Source organism: Neospora caninum, chromosome XI (genome assembly GCF_000208865.1).
Source record: "Neospora caninum Liverpool complete genome, chromosome XI".
Classification (NCBI taxonomy): Eukaryota; Apicomplexa; class Conoidasida; order Eucoccidiorida; family Sarcocystidae; genus Neospora; species Neospora caninum.
The window spans coordinates 5,764,016-5,790,351 of NC_018397.1; the positions used below are offsets into that span (position 1 = coordinate 5,764,016).

Below are 26,336 nucleotides of genomic sequence, written 5' to 3' on the forward strand. Positions count from 1 at the left end.
ACCCCCGGTGATGAGTATCCAAGATTTCCCTGCTTTATGTGTCGCACGCGAAAACTGCGGAAACTTATGTGACCAACTCTTGTGCCGATCAGAGGCACGGCGGCAGCCACCATGCATGCGGCAGCCGCTTGACAACGTACTTGTCAAAGGGGGAACGAGCTCAAACTTGTTGTTATGCTTCCTCGCCTTATGGCGGCTCTACAACAAGAGGACACAGTCCTGTCAGCAGGCACCACACTCCCGTTGCTTCGCAGTACTGGCACCCGCAGTGTCCCCCCATATCAGACGCTTAGCCGCAGTCAGGCCAATGGGTCCTTTCGAGGGTTTGGGTCAGGCGCTGCTGAAAGTCGAGGAACATTGGAAGGCCCCTTGCTATCTGAGGGTCTCAACCACATGGCGGGAGGGACGGCGCCAAATGGGACATTCGTTGTAGGCATGCTAGTCCGGTGTGAGGAGTGCGGCAAAAAATTTATCAACTCGTTCTACCTGGAGAAACACAAAAACAAACGTCACCGAGGCAGCTCACAGGCGGGGACAAGTGTCGGTACGGGTCCACATGCATTGGCTTTCCGGAACAGTAGCCTTCTGGAAGATACGTTTCCCTCTTTGGATCAAAAAGAGAGCCACACCCATGCTTTCGAACCGCCACGACCAAGCGTGGACGTGGCAACATTAAGGCCGATGTCGATGGCACACAAGTCGATACTACTGCCAAACAGCCATGCAGCATCTGCCCGAACTATGATTCGACACTCGAACGCAGTAAACGTTTCTGAACTCTTTCCGGGGACAACGGAGCCGATATTGCAGCCTGACGTGGACGACAACAACAGGAAATTGAAGGCCGAGGTACAGAAGGAAATGCATGATGTGGTAAAGGTAAGGCACATGGCTCTTGCTGACCTTGTCCTCATCCTTAGACGTGTGAAGAAATGCAATTTGCTCGTGTTGCGCCGACCTAAGCAACTACCCGAAACTTGTCGACGGGTTGTGTCTCATAAGGTGCCACGTTTCGATCGTTTTTGGGTATCTTCTTCAGACATTCCATACAATCCTCAAAGACGAAATCAAAGGGCTGCAAACGCAACTCAAGAACATTGAGGTAACGCATATATACGAACCATTTTAACCCTTTTTCTCGAACCATAGACCATACAAGAACCACATTCATTCACGTAGGAAATCTTGTGATCTGCAAGGGAACCACTAAGCCTTGCTGCTATCTGCTGCGCCGTAGGAGCGTCACTTCGTTTGGCTTGTCCTTCGGCCTTTTCCCTCAGGCACTTCCTCCCACTCGCACGCAGCAGGTGCTCTTGGACGAGTGCTTGCAAAAGCCAGATAAAACTGAGCAACTAGTAAGTCGTTACAAGCAACAGGAATGTCTCTACCTGCATTATTTGCCAGTCGAGTGAGCAGTATCTTTAGAAAGGGAACAAGTGAAGATGCACCCTGGCTAGACGCCTTCATGTCGAAGCCATATATCAGTGGATTTGCATTGAGGCCGTAGCTGGATGCCAGGCGCGCTGTAAGTGAAGGGGGGGGGCGGTTTTCAACCTAGTGTACGTTTAAGACCTGCAGCCAACTGCGTGCAGTATCTGCCCTCTATATCTACAGTTTCCCGGTCACCGCACTCAGGTCCTACATCGAATGAGCTCGTTGACTTTTGATTACCTGCAGACGGTGGGCGATGGGGTTGACCTTCAAGATAACAATGGAAGCTCCACTTCAGGTATGTGTGCCAGGACAGCGTAAGTGACAATCCTTGAAAAGAAAACCGTTTGAGTCAGCGTGCAACTTGTTCCTCATCCTTGGAGTGACCTAGAAACTGCGAGTGCAAATCCATCACGCGCATTGTAAATATGGTATGGAGACAAGACTGATGTGGTCTGAACCGTGTGACAGATGCCGGGAAGTCCACGCAAGCACACGACCAAAATCCGGCCCCCCGTCCTAGCAGCGCTCCTCCTACGCCAGTACCGTCGTCACCTCAGACCTCTGGAACGGGCGGGAAAACCCCATGCACATCAGCCCCAGAGGAAGACCCTTCGGAAGATACCAAAACTTTGCGGCAAGCCGTCCACGCGTTGCTCACGTTCTCGCACCGGTAAGAGCCCACTTTTGTATACATATGATATAAGCAACGGAGCAGCGCCAGCATACTCCACAACCGGAGTATTGTTGCCTGTGTTTTGCCCTTCTGGGACTGTCCCTAGTCCATAGGGTATGTTACGCCTTTTCATCAATAGTAGGCAATCAAGCCCATGTTGGGGCGGCTGTTCACGTTGACTTCGCTTCCTCTGCTCCAACCTTTGGCTTTCATGCTTTGCTGTTGTGGAAAACGGTCTTGTCCCCTTTGCAGGGAATTCCTGCTTCGGTCCCAGTTGACAGATGTGGTGAAACACAACTCGAAACCGCCTCCAGAAGAGATTGAACGGCAGCTGGGTTTACCAGCTACCACCATTTCATCCCAACTAACAAAGACTTTTTTAACTGCAGGGTTCCAGCACTATCAGCGATCTGGAATCACTACAGGCAATGCGCCTCAGAATTTCGAGCCAATCAATTGTCCTCCGGTATTGTCGCGCACAGACGGAAGCTGTTGCTACCGCCTGCACAAGGAAATTCCCCCTCGGCGTTTTTCATTGATGCCCAAGTTATTCCGCTTCCGGGACCGGATGCGAAATCATGCATCGTACAACATTAAATTTCCCCCGCCCGTCCTGGCCAACACAAACTTCTCGAATCCAGTGCTGCCATCGCTTCCTCCGCCCATAGCTTTCTCAGGGTTCGCAGGACCACACTATAGTCGTGAGAGTCCCGACTGTCAACAGGTGCCAAGAGCCTTTCCTCCAGGAACTTCTTCTATGCCTGTTCCAGGACGAGGGGATCCGGTTCCGCCTGCTTCCTACACTGTCGAGGAACAGCCGTCGCACCCGTATGGCTCTGTTCTGAACCCCCAACCGCCCCAGCCCATGATGGAGATTCGTCCGTATCAGGCTGAGGCCGGAACGGCGACGTGTGCACATGGGCCGACGGTCCAACAAAATGAGAGCGCAGTGAACCCTGACCACTCGAATGTGATTCGGATCGAGCCTGCTAACGAAAGGCGCAGCTCGCACCTCGTTCACAATCGCGCCTCATCAGCTGGAGGAAAAGATGCCATTGGCGTCCCGCTCGGTTGTGCGTTCGATACTGGATTGGGTCATGACCCGATTCAAGAACGCTACAGGTCCAAGTCTCTTGGAGAACCCAACTATGTTCAGCCAGGTTCGGTTGGCGATTCGTTCGGAGGCGAGCCGTCTGTGCAAGACCACTACGTTCCTGAGCCTCGTCATGCATTGTCTCCGTATGATGCAAGGGGGACTCTGGCCGGCAAAAGCTCTTGGCCTGCCCCCAGCAGCTGGGTGTCTTCGAATGCATTTCTCCCATCCGGTGAAGATATCAGGCGAACGGAGCATGCAGCTCTCACAGAATCGGCAATGCCTACGCATGTGGATGCACACACTGGCAATCGTCCAGTGACAGTGAGGCCTTGGGAATCCAAGGTGGAGTCTTCACAATCTGCCGGCTCACACAATGCATTCACCAACGCACCCGATCCCATGACCCTGTACGGAGATGGCAGCCGCCCTAATGCACCTCAACAGATCCGGGGAACTGACAGCGGTCCGTGGCAATACATGGTCCAGGAAGACTGACAACACACTCCTTTCAGTGGGAAAAGCCCTGAACAAAAGCTGCCGTTATATATTCGAAACGGGTGGTCCACAACCTTTAGGAGTCTCAAAGCGGGGCCTCGCACAGACCAGGTCCTGCGAGGTCGCATACGTCACGGATGTCGCCTCTATATCGGCGGCCAACAGGTTTGTAGGTTGTGGAAACACATCCGATACGCCTGTCGTGTCATGGCATTGGGGAAAGGACCAGGTTCTAGGTGCGTGTTTTCGCTTGCTCTAGCCGTCCTGACGCAATAACGTTTACGCCAGGTTCATCGTTTTCTCAGTACCTGGCAGTGCACCGGCGGGAAGGTTGTGCGGTCCCTCCGAAACCCTTCCGGTGACGTGAATATTAGGACTGCAGGTATTCTCTTTTCTCTTCAAGTGACGCCATGCAGTGTTGTAAATTCCAACAGTGGGTGTGAGCACTGAGCATCCGTCTAAGAAGGGAACGGAGCAAATCAGAAGTTCAGTGTCGTTTTCCGACATACGGCCCATTTCCAGTAAAACGCAGAGGAATGAGTGAAAAAACCGACTCCGGTGTCAACCTCTCGACTGATACCCATGGCACCATCTGCCACTGAGACATATAGCAGACACGGTACTGATTTCTGGTGAGGCACTCTTGCAGATGCCTTCTGCTTTATCTCCCTTAGAATTTCACACGTCTCGTTTCGCATAGAAACCTGGGTCAGCTTCCGCGGGTAAGGAGATCCAATGCATTATGAGAGACCCGTGCGACTGTCAGCGAAACAAAGCTGTCAAACACGAGTCTGGGTCCCAAAAGGGAGAGAAATACATGATCACGCGTAGCCAACACTTCGCTTCCTCTACCGCTGCCTTGGCCATCGGACACTCCAGTGGGCAGCATTGAAAACATACATCAGCGCGCACTGCTCGGGCATAGAAACCGGCACAGAATGGCATATTACAGTGCCTGTTAAGGCATTTCTTGTGGGTAGCGTAAGCTAAAACGGGCAAGTGCAAGCGAAAATTCCCGTGTAAAATGCTATGGCACAAAGCATTGTAGACGGAGTACACAATACTACTTCATATCTGTGCGTTCGTCTATGCTCCGCCGGAACAATGTTGATGCGATAGAAAAAAGAAGGCGTTTCACCTTGCAGATGTCCCCGCAATCCCGAAGAAAGGACCTTTCCCGACGGCTTTTTTTCAGTGGATCCCAGAAACTATCAAACTGCGAGAGTTCGGCCTGTTACAGGAGCGTGATTCCTGATTGAGGGCGAAAGCAGAAAAGCAAGCCCTGTGGGATGTGCTCGTTCCCGTCATTTTGCGCTGGGCCCTTCAGATGACCCGCGGGTAGCACTAGATGAACGCAAGGAGTTCAGTTCGAGATTGTCTCCCGCGAAGTCGGCCGTGTAGTGGCACATGAATTCCCATTCGACGACGTCCGTGGCTGTTTTGACTGTCAGGCATCCGCAGCAGAGGCTCTGATCCTCTTGGATGCCGTCGGCGTCTCCGGCAGGGGTGTACAAAATGTACCGACGCAAGAGAAGCAATAATGGGGTCTTCTACGGTCCTCAACCTCAGTACTTTCTCAGAATTGGGAGAATGCGGTAGCCCCGCCAATTTTCTGGGGCCTTGAAATCCGTCCTTTTCATGAAGTCGAGCAAAGCTGTGGATGGCCCGTCTCCAGGTAGAATCTCTAGGCACCTGGCATTCCAATGACCACAGCATCTTGACCCACAGTGGCAACAGCTGGTCCCTTTGACCCCCATTCTCTCGGCCAATAGACAGTTCTGACTACGGTGTTGTTTATCTTCGTTATCTATCTTACCGTTTGAATCCCTCGGATGCTTCCCCCCATTCCCCTTCGATATACTTGCAGAACGCAGCTCTGTATTCAGTATACAGCTGGTCGGAGAAGCCCTCTTGGAGAGTGCTGATATCCGCGTCTACAACAAACATATACTCGACCCCAGGTCCGCGTAGATGTTCTGTTGGTATCTCCAAGACGTCCTGCGTAAAAGCGCAAGACGATTTCTACATGCATCAAACATTCACGCGCCACGATTGGCGGAGCTTAGCGGTTTTAGCAACCCGTGAAGGAGTCGCCAGTTTTGCTCAAGATAGATGAATGCAGCCTCTGCATTCATGTGTGCTGTGGAGCACCGCTTACGTCAGGTTTGACCACGTCTCCAAGAACCCTTTGGGGATCAGCCGGCGCACGCGGGATTTGATCATTGATGTCGAAGCAGTACAATCCCAGATGTTGAGTCTGGTTTTCGTCTGCTTTGACAACATCCACTTTCCGAATACGGCCTTTGGACTGCAGTACAGATTCACCATTGCATTGTAAGCATGTGTGAACAAAGCTGTTTCAGCAGCGAAAGGAAATCTTCAGCGATCCCACCCTGCTTGTCGGAAGATCACAATCACTTTAATCGACGAAACGTTTGTGTAAGCTGGAGTTCTCCATACGTGTTTACGTCTTCCTTACTTTGACCGACAACATGAAGTAGACCGATTCTGACAGCAGGAGAGGCGTGTGGTATATCTTCGTTGCTTCCTGTAACGGTCCAAAACACGCGAGTTCGAAAAAAAATTGAAACCAACCTCAGGAGCAACTGTCTGAGGAAGACAAGTGGCATCCTTGTATGGGAACGTACCTGTATTCGTTGAGTGAGGGTGACATGCGGAGATAAGTAAGAGGCGTCGATCTTGAAGTCCGATCCTATGGCACCCTCAATTGCCCACCCCACGTGGAGGCCGTATCCAATCTTGAGTCGATAGCCAACTCCGAATCTCGAAGTCATTCGAGGGTCTCTCTCAAATGCTATGAGATCGGAATTGCGTCGGATTTCGACGATCGTCTTGACAAAGGCTACGAGGGCCTTATTTGCCATTTCTCCTGATTCGACAGCCTCATGATTATCCTGCAGCACAAAGAGAGGGACGCGATACGCTTTCCTCGTAGTGGACACTCACCGGTTCCGTCAGGGATAGTTAGCATCCTACAACAAAATTTCAGCACAAAGCTCTACGGCAGCTCTCCTCCTTCTTCTGTAGCCAGCCCCTTCGCTTTACTCTCCAAAGTGTTCTCAGCAACGCCGTTTGCTGGGGTTTTTAAACAGCGAGTTACAGAAGCGAGCAGCGTGATGTGAGAACAGTAATGACTCTCGTTGAACCATGCCGTTCATCAACCGAATGGTCCACAGTACACGAGGCAGCTCTGCGATAACCAGCCGTAATTTCAGAGAGAACGAGGGCGTCGAACGCGGTGCCCGTCCTCAGACGGCGGTTCGAGCAAATGCCTGTCTCCTCTGACGATCTTTCCTTGCACCATACACCGTACCTTAATGCGATCGACTTCGAATGCGTGTCCAAGCTTCCACGTGAAAAGGAAGGCGTCCCCAACATTTTGGTTTGCAGCGCCGTTCCACAGGTGACAGCAATTATGAACGATGCCTCCAACGGTGTTGATGAATACCATCACGTCTTCCTGCGAAGTGGAGAACAGAATGTGCACGCAAAACGCATCATGCCATTTGGTCAGCATCCTCAGCCGTTTACAAGTTCTCTGAAACAACCTAAAACGGGAACCAGACCTGCAAGCACTCGGTGATCTCTGTGAACGACCGAATGTCACAGAAACCGAAGAGGGCCTGAACCTTCTCTCCTGGTATCATGATGTTGAGGTCGCCATCGCCGCTCCGCATGTTCCGGCCTATTATGCTTGCGCCGGCCTCGCCAAACCCGACCTGAGTCCACAGGGCACGCTTATATGCTGTAATATGGGCAAGCAGCAGGAATGGCTGTAACAGTTCTTCAAATGTTGCAGGCAGTCGCAACCTAAAAAACGCTCGCCTTGCCCACGTAACGGTCAACAGGCGCAACTGGGTACTCGGTTTTCAATACAGTAAGCTACAGTTTGAAGAATACATACAGTAGGGCCGCGTGTGTGGCACAACGCCACACTCCAGCATCTGCGAGCTTGTTATCCACTCTCGAGCTGTACGCCCCGTACTGACTACCAGGACAAAAAAACTAAAAGACGACGTGGGCGGGTTCTAGGTCTCCAACGTGTCGAGAAACATGTGCTGCGCCATGACGTCCGCTACCTGCAGGAGACCGCCGATTTTAAGGATCGTCGTTTCAAGCATGGATGTTTCCAGTTGGTTTGCGCTTTTCTGTTTCTCAGAGCTTTCCTCCTCCGGAGGCTCCATGGTCGGCTGCCGAAGGGGGTCATCTGCCAGTTGCTTCACGATGTTCACCATTTTCTCAATCGGAGCGACAACAAGGATCTGGTGAGTGAAATTCAATACCAGACAAGCAGCGGCGCGCTCACCTAGCTGTAAGTGAACACTTTGGGCCGTTGCCACATTCTTCGAGACCCTACGGCAAACGACCAAGCGTACCTGTGTGTCGCGGGCGAACACGAAAATTAGAACGCAGAGGACAATTATGACGAACAGGGTAAGCAGCATGTTGAGAATAGCTTCTTCCTGCCTCTCCTGTCTTTTGAGGAACTTTGCGTAGGTGCGGATGTCTCGCTCTTCGTAGATGATCAGGTCCTGCTCGTCGTCTCTCCACGGACACTTTGGATTCTTAATTCCTACACACGAACAACCGCATGGACCAAAAAATGGGGATGCAGATGTAATGCCATAGAGACGTTCACCGAGCTAAACAGAAGGAATGCAAACTTCTTGGATTATCGATCAGTCTATGCGCGCCCGTGGACCCCCCTGATACCTGCGCATTCGATCGTTGGTTTCCACGTTAGCATCTTGCCGTCCACTTCTAGTGAGATGCTCTCAATGTCACGAAGCTTTCCTCCTTCAGGGTAACTCGGCACGTAAAGCCATAGGAGTTTGGAAGTTGAGTCTTTCTTCGTGACTCCTGCATACTGGAGAATTTGCCATTTCCAAGCAATTTCTCCATTCTGTCAACGAAGAAGGAAACCGGAAAGCAATAAACCTCACCGGCAGCGTGCGTTTCTGTTGACAAAGCGCTGAGGGACCGACCAACCCAGATTAGGGGTGATGTGCCTGCTGTGAAAACGTGTAGTTTGTGTCATAATGGGTAATAGCTTTTTCACCTGCTCAGCCGCTCTGAGAGTGTGGTAAGGGGTCTATTCATCTGAAGGAACCTCTGCACACACCCAAGCGCTTACTTCTGCAACTAGACAAGGACGTTTGGAATTGTCTGGGCCTCGACCGCACACGTCTTCCCCGACCCAGTAGAGATTTCTAAGGCCCAGCCATCTGCGATGGTGCAACAGGCAACTCAAGGGACAGCCGGAGATATGTACTATTCGTATCAACTCCGATCGCCGTTGGTCTGCGTCCAACTGACAAACTGATCGAGGGAGTGATGGCGCCATGATGTGTGAAGACCCGCCTGGCTGTTTTAGCCTAAGCACAAAAACTTACCTTGAGTTGTCGACGACCGCCGACGTTTTGATGAGTGGAAGGCATATGAGCACCAGCAGGATACCGAGGATAACGATCCTCGTGATCATATCAGACAGTTGTTTCCCCAGGCGGCTAGCTTCAACTCGTTTGAGTGCCGCTTGCTTAGCGTTCAGAGCTGTCCGAGCTTCTTCCCGCAGTCTATCTTCTTGGTCTGTCTCGCTCCGGGCTGTTGTCATCTTGTATAGTTTCATGAGGCGAATGAGGCGGATGAGGCGAACCATTCCAATCACGCCCGTTGTGTCGGAGTCTTGCGCACAGGAGAGACATGAGAAGTCACTTGCGGCAGGATCGCTTTGGCGCTCTCGCGAAAAGCTGCGGACCCAAACACTGCATTGAGAATGTGACTGTCGTCAGCGGGCAAGTCCGAAGGAGCTCGGCCACGGACCATTCAACAAACAGGGGGGCCCCCGGGTCTCGGGAAGACTAAGTGAGTGCTACCTCCCTATGGCAAACGCTGCCTTTGCTTCAGCTAGATGGAGTTAAAGGCATGTGCGGCTATTATTCCGTTCCTCGTTGTGCGACAGAACGCACATGTCAGACCTTGGCAAGAACAGAAAAAGGTAGTTTGTATATTCCTAGGAATCCCATTTTATAAGGTGTAGCAGGGAGTAGACAGCGCCGGTGTGGCCGAACTGCAAGTTCTGTGTGCCAAGGTACCCAGGAAAGAAGACGAATTCTCGTCGTTATCCAGCCAGTCAAGTTTCCAGCTGATGAGCGCATCGGAAATCCAATCAATGTCAAGGAGGAGACTGACAGTGGCCGCCAGGTCGAGCCAGAAGAAGAAGCCCCACCTGTACCCATCTTGGATAATAGAGAACAACACGAACTCGAAAATGAAGTATAGCAGACAGATGATAAAGAGAACATAGAAGAAGTTATCTGCTGGCTTGCCGAAGAAGCATATTCTTATGTCCTCGCCAAACAAGCAAAAGAAAGTGAAAACTGCAGTGCAAACAAGCATAAAAGGGTTGTCCATGAAATCTTGTAATTTCCGCAACTGCGGATCCTTCGTGTCGACGGTGTTATCGTCATTGTCCCCTTCTGACAACTGGTCCTGGTATTGATCTTGCTTGGACGCCATTTCCTTCTCTTTTCTCGTAGAAAGGCTTCAACCCTTAGGAACGGAAATCCATTCTAAAAAAAGCCGTCGGTCGTAACGATACGGATCAGCCTTGTCCACTTAGCACAACAACCGTGAGGGGCGAAAGCTTTTTTCTCGTACAGAACTGTACGGCCGCCCAACTTGTTTCTCGCTTGCCGGTGTGGTAAGGAATGGGAGTGCGTGTCGCTTGGTAGACTCGAGGATTCCCACGAACCTAGCAGGAAATCGATCGGAGGAAAAATCCCGAGCGTTTGTGTCTTGGCCGGAAAGATAGCCGATCAAAGCACTGAATATGCCCGTCTGCGCGCGTCTTTACGGCAAGTTTGAGGGGCTGGTCAATGCGTCCCAAACGTAGTGAAGAACGGGACTCCTCACCAGTTTCTGTCACCAAACACCAGAGTGGAGTCGCTGCATGCCAGTGCATGTTTTTTTCCCTGCATGTGTGTGATCAACATGGGCCGAAAGAAAACCAACCGTTTCATGGAAGGACTGCTCACACACCTAGTTTGATATCTGAAAGGAAACTGTGCTGAACCGAGAATCACGGCCGAGACTGTCAAGCCCTTGTGACATGCGTTGTTAACGATGGGACACCCTGCTACCCCTTTCCGTTTTTGACCTAACACTATCGACGATAGGTGACACTGTCTTACTCCGTTGAAATCCGGTGAGTGAACAGGGTTGTCCATTCTTCCCAGAATTACGCGAACAGAGGTTGAATGGCACCGCGCCTTTTCACAGCTCGGTTCTTGGGTCTCCGGTGAATAGTGGTCTGGATTTCTCTCAAACAAGCAAGTCGCACTTTCCGGCGATAACAAACCTGGCAAAAGCAAGATGCTGCCGTCATCTACTACGGAAAAGAAACGCCAATGTCCAATTGGCCCAACAATAATTCAGAGCATGGAGCGGGCAAACAGCTGGGTTTCTGTATTTTGACACGCCTTTGCACCTAAGCGCGCGTGAGCCCTAACTGGATCCGGCGTTGATGGCGGTCATATTTCCTTCCGCAATTTCCCTCCTTCCCGATGCCCACAACGGGAGAGCTTACACGGCTTGTTGCCGGGAAAAAAGTGTCTCGAATCCCGCTCACTGTCAAGTGCAGAGCGCGGGGACACCAAAGTATGCTAGTACAGATGGGCGTGGGTTGTGCACAGAGCATATCCCATTTTTCTAGCATTTTCAGCACTGGTTTCCTGACTGCTTCGGGTAGCTAAGCTATCCAAACCTGTATCGATGTCGGGGAGGAACATCAGGCCGTTTACCTGGGGCTGAAAACCTACTAATTAGGCACTCGGGGATAGACCCCCAGCGTGACATTGTCATGAATTCTGCCATGAGGCCGCTACACCGTGCAGAGCTTGCGATGCAAAAACGGTTGAGGCTGGTTTTCCTGGTGACGGTTGTAACTGCTTAGCGAGTCTCCGCGTTGAGAAGCTCTGCACGAATCCCCCCGCAAGGCTGTTGCCAGCCTTGCAAGCATAAAAGTGCAGGAGGGCCGAGCGCCCCCAGAATTGTTGCGCAGAGAGGTGAGGCGAAAAACATTTGCTCTGGGATAGGCATTGGTACCCCGCTGGCATGCATCTGGGCCTCGATGTTGTTGGTGACCCCAGGGCAATCCGTACGTCCCTTCGAAACCCGCTGTGAGGTGACAAACGGGCACTGTCCATTTTCCGATGAGTCTGACAGGGTTGAGGCTTCTCGACGCGTTACAGCAAGGCAGAAGGCTGGCCACGTCCACGGCACACGTCACGCGTCCGACAGTTTCGCCCTTCCTTCCCTTTGGCCGGCAACGAAACAGGCTGCTGACACCATACCTCAGCCTAAAATTGTATCTGGCACACCCTATCCTGCGGTGGCCAGGAAAGATGCTCCGGAAATACAGAGTGTACGGGCAGCAGCCAAGCCCTCTACAGAAACTGCTCCGTCGCACAAAGGGTTCACTGGCGGTTTATGCGTTGCTCTCCTGCAGATGTGCAAACCTTCGATGGTGTCTTCCCCTGTCGTACATCAAGTACAACCTTCGCGCTCCGATTCTACTGTGTCGCTTGCTGAGTGCAAAATGTATGAAACATCACGAGATGACTCCAACGAAGATCCCCGTTGTTCCTCAGTTTGGCAGACCGTCGACAGTAGAGCATAGGTCATGGCGGTTCCAGGCTCTCTATTGCTGACGCAAAAATCGGCCCATTATAGTGGAGACCATCGTCTAGGTTCTCACACTGCCCGCGATACTGCACCGAAGAAAGGATTGTTGAGTGTGTAGCCTGGAGCAAGACACCAGGCAGGTCCGGACCCAAGCTCCCGGACTCGGAACTCGGTCGAGGAGACACCATCATGATGAGGCACTTGCTTTGTTGTCCCGGCGCATGCGATGGGGAACTCTTACGAGGGAAAAACGTTTCTGACGGCTTTCAATAGAAGACCTGACCGTCAATTGTGACTTCTTTCAAGAGTGACACACCTTCAGATTACGCTCATGCGCGCGGTGGGTCGGAACGGCCCTACAGCCACGTTCGCGGGGTTTGGCTCCACCAGATCCGCATGCACATGCAGCAGATTGATTTTTGCTTGAATAACGAGAACATGCACAAAGGGTTGTCTAATCGTCTGCTACTAGTATTTGCACAGAGTTGTGTGCGTGATTAGGGTGCCTATTTCACAACAAAACAAATTGGAAAGAAGAAACAAGGCATCGCACTACCTTGCTTCCTCCTCGGCACTCTGAAGCGTCCAATTTTCCGAGGGATACAAAGGAACGCTCTTACATGCAACACCTCTCGTGATGAAGATCTTCTCCGTACAACACTGTCACGCTCGGAATGCCTCCAGCTTTCCACGGTAGAGGAAGTGACCAGATCTTTTTTTTCAGATTTGGAAGGAGCCGAACAATAGCCACCGCACTGAGTGTTTTGTCGGTCTGGCGGAAAATGTCTGTGCACATCCTTCCTGCTGCCTTTCTCTATTCCTTTGTCACCGCTCCAGTCTCTCCGTCATTCTGGCTGAAACCGTTTTGTCGCGGCCCCCCAACGCGACTGGCCCATGCAACTGCGCAAGTGATACATGTAAACTCGTCTTTTTGTGTTCCAATCGTCGGGTTTCTCTCCGTACCTGCCAGCGCTTTGCTCGCACAGAGTTCCTCCCCAGCTCTCGACCACCTTGTTTTCGGTGCCCTTCCTCGCGGGTCTCACCCGCCGTACCTGTCCCGTCTGCCGATCTTCCTGCTTATCGCGTCGCTGGTCGCTCGTAGGGGCAAGCTCTTTCTGCGAGAGAAAAGTTTCTTAAGGACTTGTGCCTTTCCTAGTAACACCTGCGTCGAACCCTGCGCGCTCCCTCTTGCTGTTCAGCTCTATGAGAGTCGGAACTGTCGTAGGCACTGCTTTTCTTGCCACTCTTCCTCGCTCGGCGTCCCCTGGCCTTTTCTTTTCTCTCACCGGAAGACAACAAGGCTCTGTTCTTTTCAACCAGAGACCGGCATTCATCCGTGGAACAGCCATGCCAAAGGTATCGCTCCTTGTTTTTTATCTTTTCCTTTTTCGTCTCTCTTCCACCCCCCTTCCCGCCCGCCCTTCTTTGTCCCTCATCTTTTATTCGTCCGACCGTTCTTGCCTCCTGGTCTCCGTTGTTTTTCAGTGCCTCCTCCCTTTGGCTTTACCGTACAATACAAGGCCCCGGCGGACGCGCGGGTGCTCCGCTGAGGTCGCCGCTGTAAACATGCTTCCGCGCTGCCGATCACCTGACCTGCTTCGCACTCACGTGCATCTCCTCACGCTTGCAGCGTTTTCCCACATCTATCTCTATCTATCTCTATCTATCAATCTATCTGTCTATATCTATCTCTATCTATATGGTTATGTTGATACGTGCCAAAGACCAGGCGCACATGCTTGCACAAAACAGGGCTTCGCTGGGCCTTCACTGACACCCCACAAACGTCACCTTTGCGCTGGCAGCTGTCCCCGCAACGTTGTGTCTGCCCGGAGTTGCTCCGAGACGCCGTTTTGCTGTGCATGCTTCCACCTTTACCGATCTTGCCCCTTCACTAAGAAGCGGTGGGCTGTTAAAAAAGGAATCTCAACTCCACGCTTTGTCTGTCGTTTGTAGGGGAACCGACCTGCAACGTCTGCGGCAGTGCAGAAGAAGAAACCAGAGGCAGGGAACAAGCACGAAAAGAAAGACGAACGCAACACCACAGACAGCCAGTCGGATCTCCCCCGCTTTCTGAGGATCGTTGATGGCGGTTTGACTCTGGCGGTGCATGCAAAACCCGGAGCGAAGCAGTCACAGATTCCGTGTAAGGTTTTCGTTCTTGACCATTTCACAACTGGATTTTTACCACCGCATGTCTGTTTCGTTTCCTTTTCCGCGTCTCTGTGAGCTTCGGGAGCTGTGGAGAGACTCTCGCCATTTCCGTCTCGGATGTAGGCCTTCATGTACACAGGAAGCGAATCTGTCGACTTGCGTAATTCCATTCGTCGACTTACTGTGTATGTTGCAGCCCTCATGCTCATATCTGCATGTACGACCCTATCCTTTCCTCTGTTTTTGCCTTACACCTCTATCGGTAGGCAGGTAAGTGGCGATGCCTATATATATATATATATATATATATATACATATATGTATCTGCATACAGACGTCTATACGCCATTATTACATATATGCAGATGCATACAGATCTAGATAGGAATAAACCGATGTCTGCCGTGTATATATCAATATACGCATCGATATGCAGAGGGTAAAAACCTCAAGACGAATCGTGATTCGTTTGTTATTTCTTCGTGTTTGCCGCTTCAGCTATCAATGAGCAGGCTGAGCAGTTGGACGTTCAGATCGACGCCCCCGCACGCGAAGGCGCTGCGAATGAGGAGCTCTGCGACTTTCTTGCTGATGCGTGTAAGCCGTTCTTCGGCCCCGCTTGGGGTCCCTTGCATGCAGCCAGGAAAAGCGCGTTGTGCCGTCCACTCTCTCGGGGTCGAGCTTTCCGGGCTTGGACGATCGGCCGTACGGCGAGGCACGCGCCACCAAGGCAAGGCACGGCTCGTCCCCATTCTTTGTGCATGCATGCTCTTGCGCGCGTCTACAAGCCTACGTGCATGCACTTGCGTCAGCAGATGCCTAGCGAGAGTGGCACATCGCCGAGTAGCCGGCGACCTAGTTGACTCACGTGGATGACACTGCGGAGCAGGCGTCCCTCTCGCGGGGGGCGCGGAGACGGGGGTATTCTCGGCGTGGAGACAGCTGGTTGGTCTGCCGTCTGTGGGGCTTCCGAGCTTCTCTCGTGGCTTTAAATAGACCCTCAAACGAGGGGGACACATAACGCAGCCTCGCGCCTTCGGCCAACTCATTGCGGCGTTTGCGTGTTTTTGTTTCACTCTGCCTGGCAGTGAAGCTGAAGAAGCGCGAGGTGTCGCTGCAGTCGGGGCACAAATCTCGAGAGAAGGTGCGATGCGGGACAGCAGTTTCTCCAGAAACGAAAAGACAGCAGGCGAGATGCGGGCGCGGGTTAGTCACGGCCCGTTTGATTAGAAACCTTTGCTTTTCGGAACTCGCACATCACAAAAAGGACCCAGAGGTGAGGGGGCGTGGCGGGTAGGAAGCGCGGCGAATGCTGTAAATAAGCGAGGAAAACGTGACCCAGTTCCCCTATGTGCTTCTTTCCGAGCCTGCAAATCCCCTCCGCATAGCTTTCTTGTTTCTGTTTTTTTTGGCGTGTCAGGTTCTCTTCATCCAGACGGCCCGCACCCCTGCGGAGATTGTGACCGCGTTGAGGCAACACAGCGAAACAACGTCCTGACGTTGCTCCTCGCCTCTGGCGTCTCCACTCTCGGCAAAACGTGGTCTGCAGAGACTCCGTTCCTCATCGAGGGGACCACACGGCCAGACTCTTTCGCTGTCCCTCGTCGCGAAGTCGCCTTCACCTCGCGGGCACGAAGCGTCGGCGGCCTCCGGGAAGGCGCTTCTCCTCTCTTGTATGGACACATGACGCTCGAAGATCCTGCCTCCGGTGGGCGTCGCCTCTCCGCTCCCGCCGCATCTTTGGTGTCTCGGCCTGGTGCCTCCCTTCCCTGCGACGAATTTGTGTTTCCTCTGTCGAGCTTGACTGAGGCACAACAGTGGGAAGAAGATCAGTTGCGCGAGGAAGGATCTAACCTTGTTTCTCCGTTCTGCCCGGCAACGGAGGCGCAGATCCAAGCGGCGCTCTCCTTCGGGAACGTCACCCCTTCGGATGTTTTATTGGACCTCGGTGAGTGCGGGCGACCCTGCCGAAGGGCCGAGGAAACAAAGAATCGAAAACGAAACCTGTCGGGCAACGCGTAGCGGGAGCTTCAGTTCCTCTGTAAAGTGTATTCTGACTCCTGGGCGTTTTCTCTCTTCCGGTTGCTTTGTCTCCTCGCAGGCTGCGGCGACGGCCGCGTGTGCCGAACGGCCGTTCGCTCCTTTTCGGTCTCGGGAGCTCTGGGCGTGGACATCAATCCGTTTCTTGTCAAGGAAGCCGAAGCGCTGACTCGAGATGAATTCCCGTCTTGCTGTTCTTCGTCCGATTCGTCGCGCTTCCACTTTTTCGAGCTCGGCATTCCGTCTGACGGGGAGTCGGACACCGACCCTTCTCCAGAGGGCGACGAGGGAGGAGAGCACAGGCGAGCGACGGGGGGGAAGGACGGCGTAGATGGAGCGACCGGAACAAGTCGTGCAGAGGGGAGAAATGACGCTGTGAACTGCGGTGGAGACAACGAGGTGGGCGCACAGAACAAACACGACACACACATCCAAGCGGAAACCACGACGGAACGTGCGGAGTCTGACCCGTCTTCTTCCTCTCTTTCCTCTCTCCCAGCACCGCCTTCGGCCCGCTGCTCGGCCGAGTCGGATTTCTCTGGCTTGTCGCCTGAGTACCTTTCCTTCTTCCAGCTGGTGCGAAAGTTCCGGATTTCTGTCATCTTCATATACCTCGTTCCACGGCAGACGTCGCGAATGAGCAAGTTTTTCCGCCTCCTTCTTCGCATGCAAGGCGTGAGAATCATTTCTCTCCGCTTCTCACTTCCAGAAGGAACGCGACAGGCAAAGAACAAGACGGTTGTGGAGCGGTGCTTCGTGCCGCAGGGCGACGAACCAGAGCCCCTGTTTAAAGTCTACCTCTATTCCGGTAATCACGCGGCCCTCGAATGAAATGCATGCATCCGCCGTTGGCGGGCGTCAAGTCCACAAAGAATGCCTATGCGTGCAGGAATCGAAGCGCCCACGAAGGCATGCAGGCAAATGGGCGAATTCCCCGCCTCGACGGCAGTCGACCTCGAGCCTAGGAGACACCGTTGTCCAGCACGTCTGTGTTTTCCGTGAAGTCGCGGATATGCAGCCGGATGCTGGCTTGCCTCAAATGATACACCCGCGGCAAAAGCAGATGCAATCACTATCCACACATTCCGGGCATATAAAGCGTTCATCCAGCCACTACTCCACAGGTGTCACGCCGTGTACGTACACATATATACATATCTAGATATCGACAAATAATATATATATATATATATATATATATATATATATGTATAGATATGCTTGCAGCTGCTGTGGAAAGAAATGTGAAGTGGGGTGAGAAGGGGGACTTAGCGTCCACAGCGAGGCCGTTTCAAAGGAAGACTGCGGTTCCTGGATATACACGTTGCGGGGTTCTTCTCTGAATCTCTCGTTTTGTGTCCACTGTCTTGGACTGTGGCGCAATTCGACAGGCTCGTCGGGCGTCGTTAGAGATCCGAGTTCGCCCCGTGCGGAAAGCGTGGACAGAAATATTTGTGGCGTTGTGCGACATTTGTGTGATGCATATGAATCCCTTTCTAAGGCACAACTGTGCGTTTTTCGTTTTGCTCCGCTTGCCAGCGAAAAACTCTCGGAGTCGAGAAATGAGGGGCCCGACGAGCAACGCAACAGAAACCAGTCGAGCGCCTTCATGAGAGGCTTTCCTTGAGGAAGCCTGTTCCTCTGAGGCGCGGGGAAATCCTCCGGTGGATTTGCACTCCGCTGCAGAGAAGGAACCCACGTTTCAAAGGCGCTTTGCTTACCCAATCCCACAAGTTCCACGAGTCTTCACATTGTCACAGGATTCCGCGCATTAGCAGACCACAGAACAGCATCTTTGCCACAGGACGAGGAAAGTGCGACCTAGCATTTACAGTCTGCCTGCGGGTTGGAGGCACTAAAGTATGGTGAAGCCAGGAGAGCAAAAGAACCCAGATGCCTCATTGCCTGGGAAAGAACTGGTCTCACGCCATCACCTCGTACGAGGTGTGCTTTCGAGGCAACACGCCAAGTCATTGAACATGTGCATGGCGCACTCAGCATATTTCCGACGCGCGTGGATTGCCTCCACTAAAAAGACGTCCTCAGCCCGCGTAACCAGTGTCAGCTCACCGTTGAACCCTAGGATAACGCACATCGTGTTGTCCCTCCACTTTGAGGCTGAAGAACACGCGTTGCGGCCAACAATATAAAATACCTTTTACGCAAACAGCTAATTTTCTCCGCGTGTACCAAAATGCCTATCTACCAATATATATATATATATATATATATGGATAGATACAGAGAGAGGTATTCAGAGAGATGCAAGGATAGATAGTTAGATTTGAAATGGTGGAAAGGTGGAGGGAAAACTACAGCCGAATAGGCTGAGTGGAGACGTTCTTCGGCTGGGAATGCAGGAATTATTTACCACTAAAAGCTCGCCACCTTGACGCCAAGGAGCGCCAGGTTTTTTCCGAGCCTTCCCCTACGAACGGGGCTTTGAGTTGAGGCTCGGCGCGCCGCGAGTCGCGAGATTGGCGGAAGTCTGGGAAACAGGCACACATTGAGGATTTGAAACCAGGAGTCGACAAGCAGGTAAGACAGGTATGACTGTGACGCTGTTCACTCCTTGGGCCCTGTTTCGACAGTCCAAGAGTGTTGTGAATTGTCCATTCTCTCTTTTTCCCTGACCTGTCTTCTGACGGCGGCCCCGCTTTTCTCGCGTTCGCGGCATGCAGTTTCGCTCTGTGTCCAGTCGCCTCGACTTCTCTCAGGTGGCTGAGCGTCGACAAAAGCTGTCTTCTGTCGAAAGGGGCGAAAACCAGAATATTTTTTGCGGAGCAAAAAGGGACTCTGGGGCCTGCATCTACCTGAGAAAACGCGTTCCAGCTGCAGGAAGATATAACTGCGTTGGTGTACGAAGCGAGAAAAGCGCCTCGCGTGGTTCCCCGTCTCGTGCATGTAGGACGGACTGGGTCTCCTGCTGGACTGAATCTTTCTTTCTCCGCCGGAAAGATTTGTTTTTCTTTACCTGAGACAATCCAGAGCATCCCTGTGAACTCCCGTACCATCTGGCTGATTGCTCGGCACTCTGTGTCGCCTGAGAAGAACGCCGCGAAAAGCCTGATTTCGCCGTCGGTCGGTTGCGAACAAAAAGGACAACACACCCGAATCCTTCGCCCCCGATTCCCGTACATCATTTTCTAGACTTCTAGACATCCCTTTGTTTCTCTTCTTCTCGCTGTTTCTCCACCGCTTCCTCGTCGCCTTTCTGGGTCAGGAAGGCCGCCGACACGCTGTCCTGCTGTACCTACGCTGGCAATCGAAAGGAAAAACGGCCTGTCTTGCCGGGTAGTCTTCTTGTCTCCTCCCTTTTCGTTTTGCTCGCGCTTCTCCCTTGGAATCGGTCGATTCGCCCTTTTCAGAAGCCTCCGGTGTTGTCTTTGCGTCTGGAGCTAGCCGAAGGCAGAACTGAGTCATTTGTTTTCTTCCTTGGGGCTCGAAGCTTCCATCTTTTCGTCTTTTTCGTTTTTTCTTCGCGCCCGGAAGTTCGTTCCATTTCTGCTCTCTGTTCGGGGGAGTGTGACCTCTTCATCGCACAAAACAAAACCCGCACGAGGTTCACCTGCGATCTTCGCCGTCTGCCTTTCAGCTTCAGCCGGTGCTGTCTCTTTCCATGTGTCCTCGTTCCCGCTCGCAAGTTGTTCGTGTTCGTCTCTCCGTGCCTTTCCTCGCGTTCTGCGTTCCTCCCCCTCCGCGTTCTTGTCACTGCTCTTTACCTCGCTCCTTGCTCCGTTTTAATCTCGCGCCTCTCCGTTTCAAATCTCTCTTCTCACGCCATGGCGTCGGCGGCAGCGAGCGGTCCCCCCCAGGCCCCCGCGGCAGGATCGACGGAGGCGCGGCGGACCAATCCGTTTCTCGAGTTCCAGGTGAGATTTTGGTCTGCGTTGCGAATTCGGAGGCTTCGCGGTGGAAGACAGGAAGAGCACGGCCGCCACTGGCAACTCGGACAACGCGCCAGAGGCGACAGTTCGGAGGGGTTGAGGGAAACTGCGAACGCGAATCAAACCAGAAAACCCGGTGACCGCAACGAGAAGAAAACCCGCCCCTCCCCACAAATGGATGCAGGGGCCTGAGGGGGAAGTGGTCCGGAAAATCGGAGGAAACTGGGAGAGACACGAGAACTGTGGACTACACTTGTGTCGAGACATCGAGAGATGCCCCTCGATAGGACTTTTCTGTTTGCATGGATGTCCGTTTCTCGACTTTGTCTACAAAAAAGTGGGGGGACGAGCCCGTATGTGCAGGCTAGTGGCCTGGTGCGGGGGTTCCGAGCCTACAGGAGCCCAAAAGGGAGACAGCGGGGCGAGGATGCGCAAAGAGAAATTGAGAGTGCGCGCGGGACACCGCGACGGAGCGTGCATCTGTGCGGTATCCCTTGTTCACGTCGCTGTTCTTTCTCCCCTTTTGCAGGTCGTGGTTCTCGCTGGCGGCAGCAGTTCTCGCCTCTCGAGCTTGACGGGGACACCGAAGGAGAAGGGCGGATGCAGCAAGGCCCTCCTGCCCGTTGGCAACCGACCGATGCTGTGGTACTGTCTGAAGAATCTGCAGGAGTCGCGGTTTGGAGGTAAATCCCGGAGAGAAAAACGCGTTTCCCTGTCCTCAGGCGCCGCGTCTCCCCTGAGACTGCACGAGAAGCCAAAGACTCTCTCATGCGCGCTCGTTTGCGCTCTACCTGTCCCGCCCCTTTCCCTTCCTTTCACCCAGCACTCTTTGCCCGTGATGTCTCGAGAGTGACCTGGCGGCAACAGCTGTCTGAGCCTTTGTTCTGACCTCGCATGCGCGTGCCTGAACGCCCTGCGTGCTGTGTGCAGATGCCATCGTTTTGACTCGGCAAGAAGAACAGGCGGAGATCCTCGCGTACTTGCGCCAGGAGTTTCCGAACGCTTTCCAGCGGCTGGAAGTCATTGGGCTCGGCCGCGATCGCGACGCGGAGAAAGGGAAGAAGTCAGAAGACGGAGAAGACGACTTCGACGACGACGTCGTTTGTGGGACTGCGGAGGCTCTCATGCAAATCAAGCATCTCCTTGTCACTGATTTCTTCGTCATCACCTGCGACGTCATCGGGCCCGTCGACTTCTTCAGTCTCGCCAGTGAGTCTGTGGAGAAAGAACAGGGGAAGAAGGAAACGAGACGCGGCAGCAGCTACCGGTGTTTTTTTGAGTGGTATTGAGGTTGCCTCTCCCATCCCTGCATCCCACACGAACACACACAAACACACACACACACACACGAACACGGGAATTTACTTCTTGTTAGGGTAGTATTGTGTGATTGGACAGACGGGGTGACAGAGAGGCTAGCATATTCACGTGTACCAAAATATACGTGTGCATGTGTATGTATATGTGGGCGGGTGTACGTACAGACACGGGAGAACACATGTCCGTCCGGACACGCAAAAATCCACCCTGTGTGTCTCTGCGTTTTGGCACTGGAGAGAGTTTGCGGGTCTGTCCTGCTGGACCTGTCGCGCTTTCATCTTCTCTTTCGCCTGCCAGATCTGCATCGAGTGGAGAACGCCGCCTGCTCGGTGTATCTCCTGCGGCGCGACTACCTGTCGGAGGGCGCGTCGGAGATTCTCGATCGCAGCGCGCAAGGCAAAGGAGGGAAGGGCGGCAAGAAAAAGGCCGCGTCCGAGAAAGTCGACAAGGACGCAAACAAAGGCAACCCAGTTGCGATTGCCTTCGAAGAGACAGAGACGCTCCTTCTGGGAATCCAGGATCGACACAGTAAGCAGGCGATCTCGTTCCGGAGAGGAAGAACGCCGAGGCAGCGCGACTTGGTTTTCGCACCCGCGATGGGGCAATCGGGACAGGACGGGAAGAAGCTGTTCTGGAAAGGCAGGCTGCTCTAGGGTTTGGCGCCTCTTTGGGGAAGCTGCGAGAACACCTGCGGTTGAGAGCAGCGTCGCGCGTCGCCTCCCCGCACGCGGGTCTGCGGAGGCGGAAAGAATCGCCGGGGAAAGAACGGAGAGACGCGCGGGAAGTCTTCGAGGACTGGCTTTCTCTGTTTTGTGCGTGTCGCCCTTCGCAGGCATTAGCCACGGGGCGCAGCTGGCGATTCCCAAGCTCACGCTGTTCTACCATCCGTCCGTGTTCGTCAAGGCGAACCTGTATGATCCGCATGTGTACCTCTTCAAGCTATCGGCGTTGAAGATCCTCGAAGCCCCAAAACTCCGCCACACACTGACGTCGATTCGAGTGAGGCTGCGCGGGCACCGCAGGGGGAAGAAAACGCGAAAACGGGGGTGAGGGCCGAAGGACGCTTGGTTTCGTCTCTTGAATCCGCGTCCATGGAAACGCTAAAGAGAGAAAGCTTTCTTTTTGCGGGCTTTCGCGTCTCCAAGTGTCCAAGACGAAAGCGGTCATTCGGCGTCGCGCGCGTCTTGTCTTGTGTGTGCTTGCAGTTCGACCTCGTTCCCTACATGTCTCTCATGCAGATGACCCCGCAAGCATCTCGTAGGCCGCGTTGTCTCGCGTTTTGTCCCTCCCGGAAGGCCCGTTGCCGTCACCTCGTTATCACCACAAATCTTCTCGTCTTGTGCTTCCCTACCTTCTCTCTCTTCCTTCTCTCCGCTCTCGTCTCCAACTCCTTTGGTTTCCTCCTGTTGGCTTCGTGCCTGTTCCCTCGCTCGACTTGGGGGTTTCTGTTTTCTCTCCGAGATTCGACGCAAAGTGCCTCGTCTCTACTTTTCCGGGGAAAATTCTGGCGACGTGCGGACCCTCTGCGCTGTCTCGGCCGCCTGCGCGCGTCGCGTAGCGTTTGCTCACTTTTCCTCGCGGCGCCTGTGGCTCTGTTCTTAGCCTTTCTGGTCGCACCAGCGCGCGTTTGCAGCTGTTGTTTTACTCTGTACAAATGATCCGCGGTCCAGAACTGTATAACGCAAATCGAAGAGAGACGGTATAGTAGCTAGGAGACTGAATATGACTCCGGTTATGAGATACAGACACAACCCCGTTCTCTGATTGCTCGCCACCTCACCACCCTACTGGACTCTGCTTAAGATAGCTAAAAGTGTTGGATTTCAATATCCTACTCCATTAAGGTTGTTCCACATCGGCTATGTTCTAGGCGTACGACAGATGGATGACTCATTCTCTTTGCTTCCTGGCTTTTTTCTCTTTTCAGTGTGGTCTGCCAGCCGGCTCGACTGCGACGTTTTCGACGAACTGCTGGACTCCTTCGATGAGCCCCACAAGAACGAGAAGGAGAACTCGAGTCGCGAGCAAGACTACACTCTCGCGAATCGGCCTGAGCAACCGGTACGCCTTGAGCGAAAGCAACCCTCTCATACCCTTCCCCGCTCCGCATCTGCGTCCTGCCTCAAAAGGCGAGGCAGGACGCAGATGTGTCGTCACCGAGCCGTAGAGATTAGACACACCCGGGTCACCCATCCACACGCCGTAGCTCCAGCAGACGCGGGACTTGAGAAAACACGGAGTTTCGTCTCCAGAGATGTACAGACATAGCCACATCGGGAAATAGGAAGGAAAGAGGAAATACTGTTGCATGCAAGTGGACACGAAGAGACAAAATTGCGTGTGCGCATACCTGGATAGACAGACAGATGGGCGGAAGCAGTCTCGACCGAATGTGTCGATGGGCACAGCGAGTGGGGGCGGCCCTCTCCACGCTCTGTGCTTCTGCTGCGCGTCTTTCGGTTCTCTCCTCTGCATCCTTTTTCCACTCGTCTCACGTGCGTTCCGTCTCTGTCCTGGTTTGTGGATGAAGAGGAAAGGAAACAAGGTCGTTTTTGCGTTACATCCCGACTGCGCTGGAATTTGCTGCCGCGTGAACAACATCCACGACTACTACGAAATGAACATGAAGGTGAGGCGCCACTGCTCTCCTCTGTTTCTCAGCGGATCTATGATTTGCCGCACAAGCACATGCGAAACCCGTCAGTTCCCCTCGTGATTCGTTTGTGCGTCGCTCCAGTGGAAATACACTAAATAAGCACATGTATACATATATATATATATATATATATATATATTCTTAACCCGCTTTCTCTCTTTCTTTCTCTATATATAGTCCTAACCTTCCTCTGTGTATCTATCTATCTATCTATCTATCTATACGTATATAGATATCTGTAGATAGATAGGCATGCCCATATACGCGTGCATGTACGTCAAGCGACAGGATTTCTATTTGCCCCAATCCACATATCTGCACATGTTTCCCCCTCCATATATATATATATATGTTCCTTTTGTAGAGTTCGATGCATCTAGGTTTTCCATAGCATATTTTGAGGGTAAAGTTTAGTAGCATGCTTTGACTGGATCGACTTCTCGAGATTTGCGACGTTTCTGTTTTGCAGTTCTGCAGCAACCGAATGGACGAGCTGCGCGGGATTATGCCGGAATGGATGCTTCCTGGTCAACAGGCGAAAAAATATCCGACTGTGAGTTTTTGCCCTTTTCCCCCTCTTTTGTCTCTTCTCTCTTTGTCTTTGCCTCTTCTGTCTTTGTCTCTTCTCTCTTTGTCTTCGTCTCTTCTGCTTCGCTTCTTCCCCGCTGTTCCCTCTTGCCTTTCGTCCTCGCCCCCCTGGCATCTGTTTACCTGCCTTTAGATTTACCAGATGATTTCTTGAATTCACAGATGCGCGACAGCAACGTGGCTGAAGGCTCGACTTTCGACGAGAGCGCCGTGGTCAAGCGAAGCGTCCTCGGGCCCGAAGTGACGGTGGGACCAAAGACTCGGGTGACTGCCAGCATTCTGCTCGAAGGCGCGAAAATCGAGGAGGGCGCCACCGTCCAGAGATGCATCGTTGGAAGAAAGGCGACAATCGGAAAGGACTGCAAGGTACGAGACAAACGTGAAGAAACAGTCAGACGCAAAAACTGTCATGCAGATCCACACAGACGTCGCAAATTGGTGCAAAGCAACCTTTACACACTTGGAGAAGTTATGTGCACATGAACCTAGCTATATATATATATATATAGATACATATAGATATATGAACATGGAGGGAGGGTGCTGTACAGATGATGAGGTATTGTGAGGTACGCGGGTGCATTTTAGTCGCGAGAGGATGTGTTGAGCAGTGAGTGATGAGGCGCCGCGAACAAAGTCGAGAGGTTTGAACTGGGAACAGAACAAAGAGAAGGAAACAAAGAGACAAAGAACGGATACTTGAACCGAAGATATCGGGCGAGCAGGGGCTGTTGTTGGTTCGCTTTCTTCGGTGTGGCTTTCTCACGTGTCTCCTGCGAGTCGCACACTAGAATTTGGATCGGGTAAACGGCGTTCAAGGTCTAAACCGGTTTTTCCGAAGCGGTTTTGTCTCTCCGATTCGCCCGTTAACCTTCAGCTCACAAACTGCCAGGTGCGCCACGGCTACTCCGTGCCGCCTGGGACTGTCGCGGAAGACGAAGTGTTGCCGGTGTTCGCGGACGACGCGTAAGGGTTTCTCGGCCAGGCCTCTCGCCTCGTGTGCGTTTTGAGGCAGCTGACGAAAACGGAAAATGACGAGTTGGCGGCTGGTGCGGAAAGAAACCGGAAAGGACACGAACTGAGTGTGGGGCTGTTGCCGCACCCACGCCATGGGATCATTCTTTTTTCCAAAGACACCTCGTTGAAGAGCGAAAGCAATTGCTCCAAGACGCAAAAGTCTCCTTTTGCTTTTTTGCGTAGTTTCAGTCGCGTCCGCCGTGTCCTCGCCCCTCCTCTCTCTACGTGTGTGTCTCCGTTGTCGCCTTGTCGCTGGAATTTGTCTTTCGATTT

At 52.8% G+C, this 26,336-nt stretch overlaps 4 protein-coding genes across 4 annotated transcripts; 3 read left to right on the forward strand and 1 right to left on the reverse strand.

Annotated features, from left to right (window-relative positions):
• Positions 1-741: 741 nt before the first annotated feature.
• NCLIV_059890 (hypothetical protein) lies at positions 742-3,698 on the forward strand (the record flags this gene model as incomplete). The annotated part of the gene is made up of 5 exons (XM_003885543.1): positions 742-879; positions 1,040-1,102; positions 1,281-1,355; positions 1,678-1,729; positions 2,878-3,698. 5 exons carry the CDS (start codon positions 742-744, stop codon positions 3,696-3,698), a joined length of 1,149 nt encoding a protein of 382 aa, XP_003885592.1.
• A 1,565-nt stretch (positions 3,699-5,263) lies between these two features.
• NCLIV_059900 (putative adenylyl cyclase) lies at positions 5,264-10,235 on the reverse strand (the record flags this gene model as incomplete). Its single annotated transcript, XM_003885544.1, has 12 exons — positions 5,264-5,390; positions 5,515-5,696; positions 5,857-6,006; positions 6,178-6,246; positions 6,347-6,613; positions 7,033-7,179; positions 7,799-7,981; positions 8,096-8,292; positions 8,433-8,622; positions 8,854-8,944; positions 9,113-9,401; positions 9,812-10,235. 12 exons carry the CDS (start codon positions 10,233-10,235, stop codon positions 5,264-5,266), a joined length of 2,316 nt encoding a protein of 771 aa, XP_003885593.1.
• Positions 10,236-13,748: 3,513 nt separating this feature from the next.
• On the forward strand, positions 13,749-17,426 carry NCLIV_059910 (hypothetical protein; the record flags this gene model as incomplete). The annotated part of the gene is made up of 5 exons (XM_003885545.1): positions 13,749-13,757; positions 14,358-14,547; positions 15,054-15,152; positions 15,976-16,503; positions 16,657-17,426. 5 exons carry the CDS (start codon positions 13,749-13,751, stop codon positions 17,424-17,426), a joined length of 1,596 nt encoding a protein of 531 aa, XP_003885594.1.
• A 2,951-nt stretch (positions 17,427-20,377) lies between these two features.
• NCLIV_059920 (putative eukaryotic initiation factor-2B gamma subunit) lies at positions 20,378-26,016 on the forward strand (the record flags this gene model as incomplete). Its single annotated transcript, XM_003885546.1, has 11 exons — positions 20,378-20,467; positions 21,012-21,165; positions 21,413-21,691; positions 22,100-22,330; positions 22,635-22,801; positions 23,008-23,059; positions 23,730-23,863; positions 24,333-24,431; positions 24,928-25,011; positions 25,209-25,412; positions 25,924-26,016. The coding sequence occupies 11 exons, from the start codon at positions 20,378-20,380 to the stop codon at positions 26,014-26,016; spliced, it is 1,587 nt and encodes a 528-aa protein (XP_003885595.1).
• Positions 26,017-26,336: the final 320 nt, after the last annotated feature.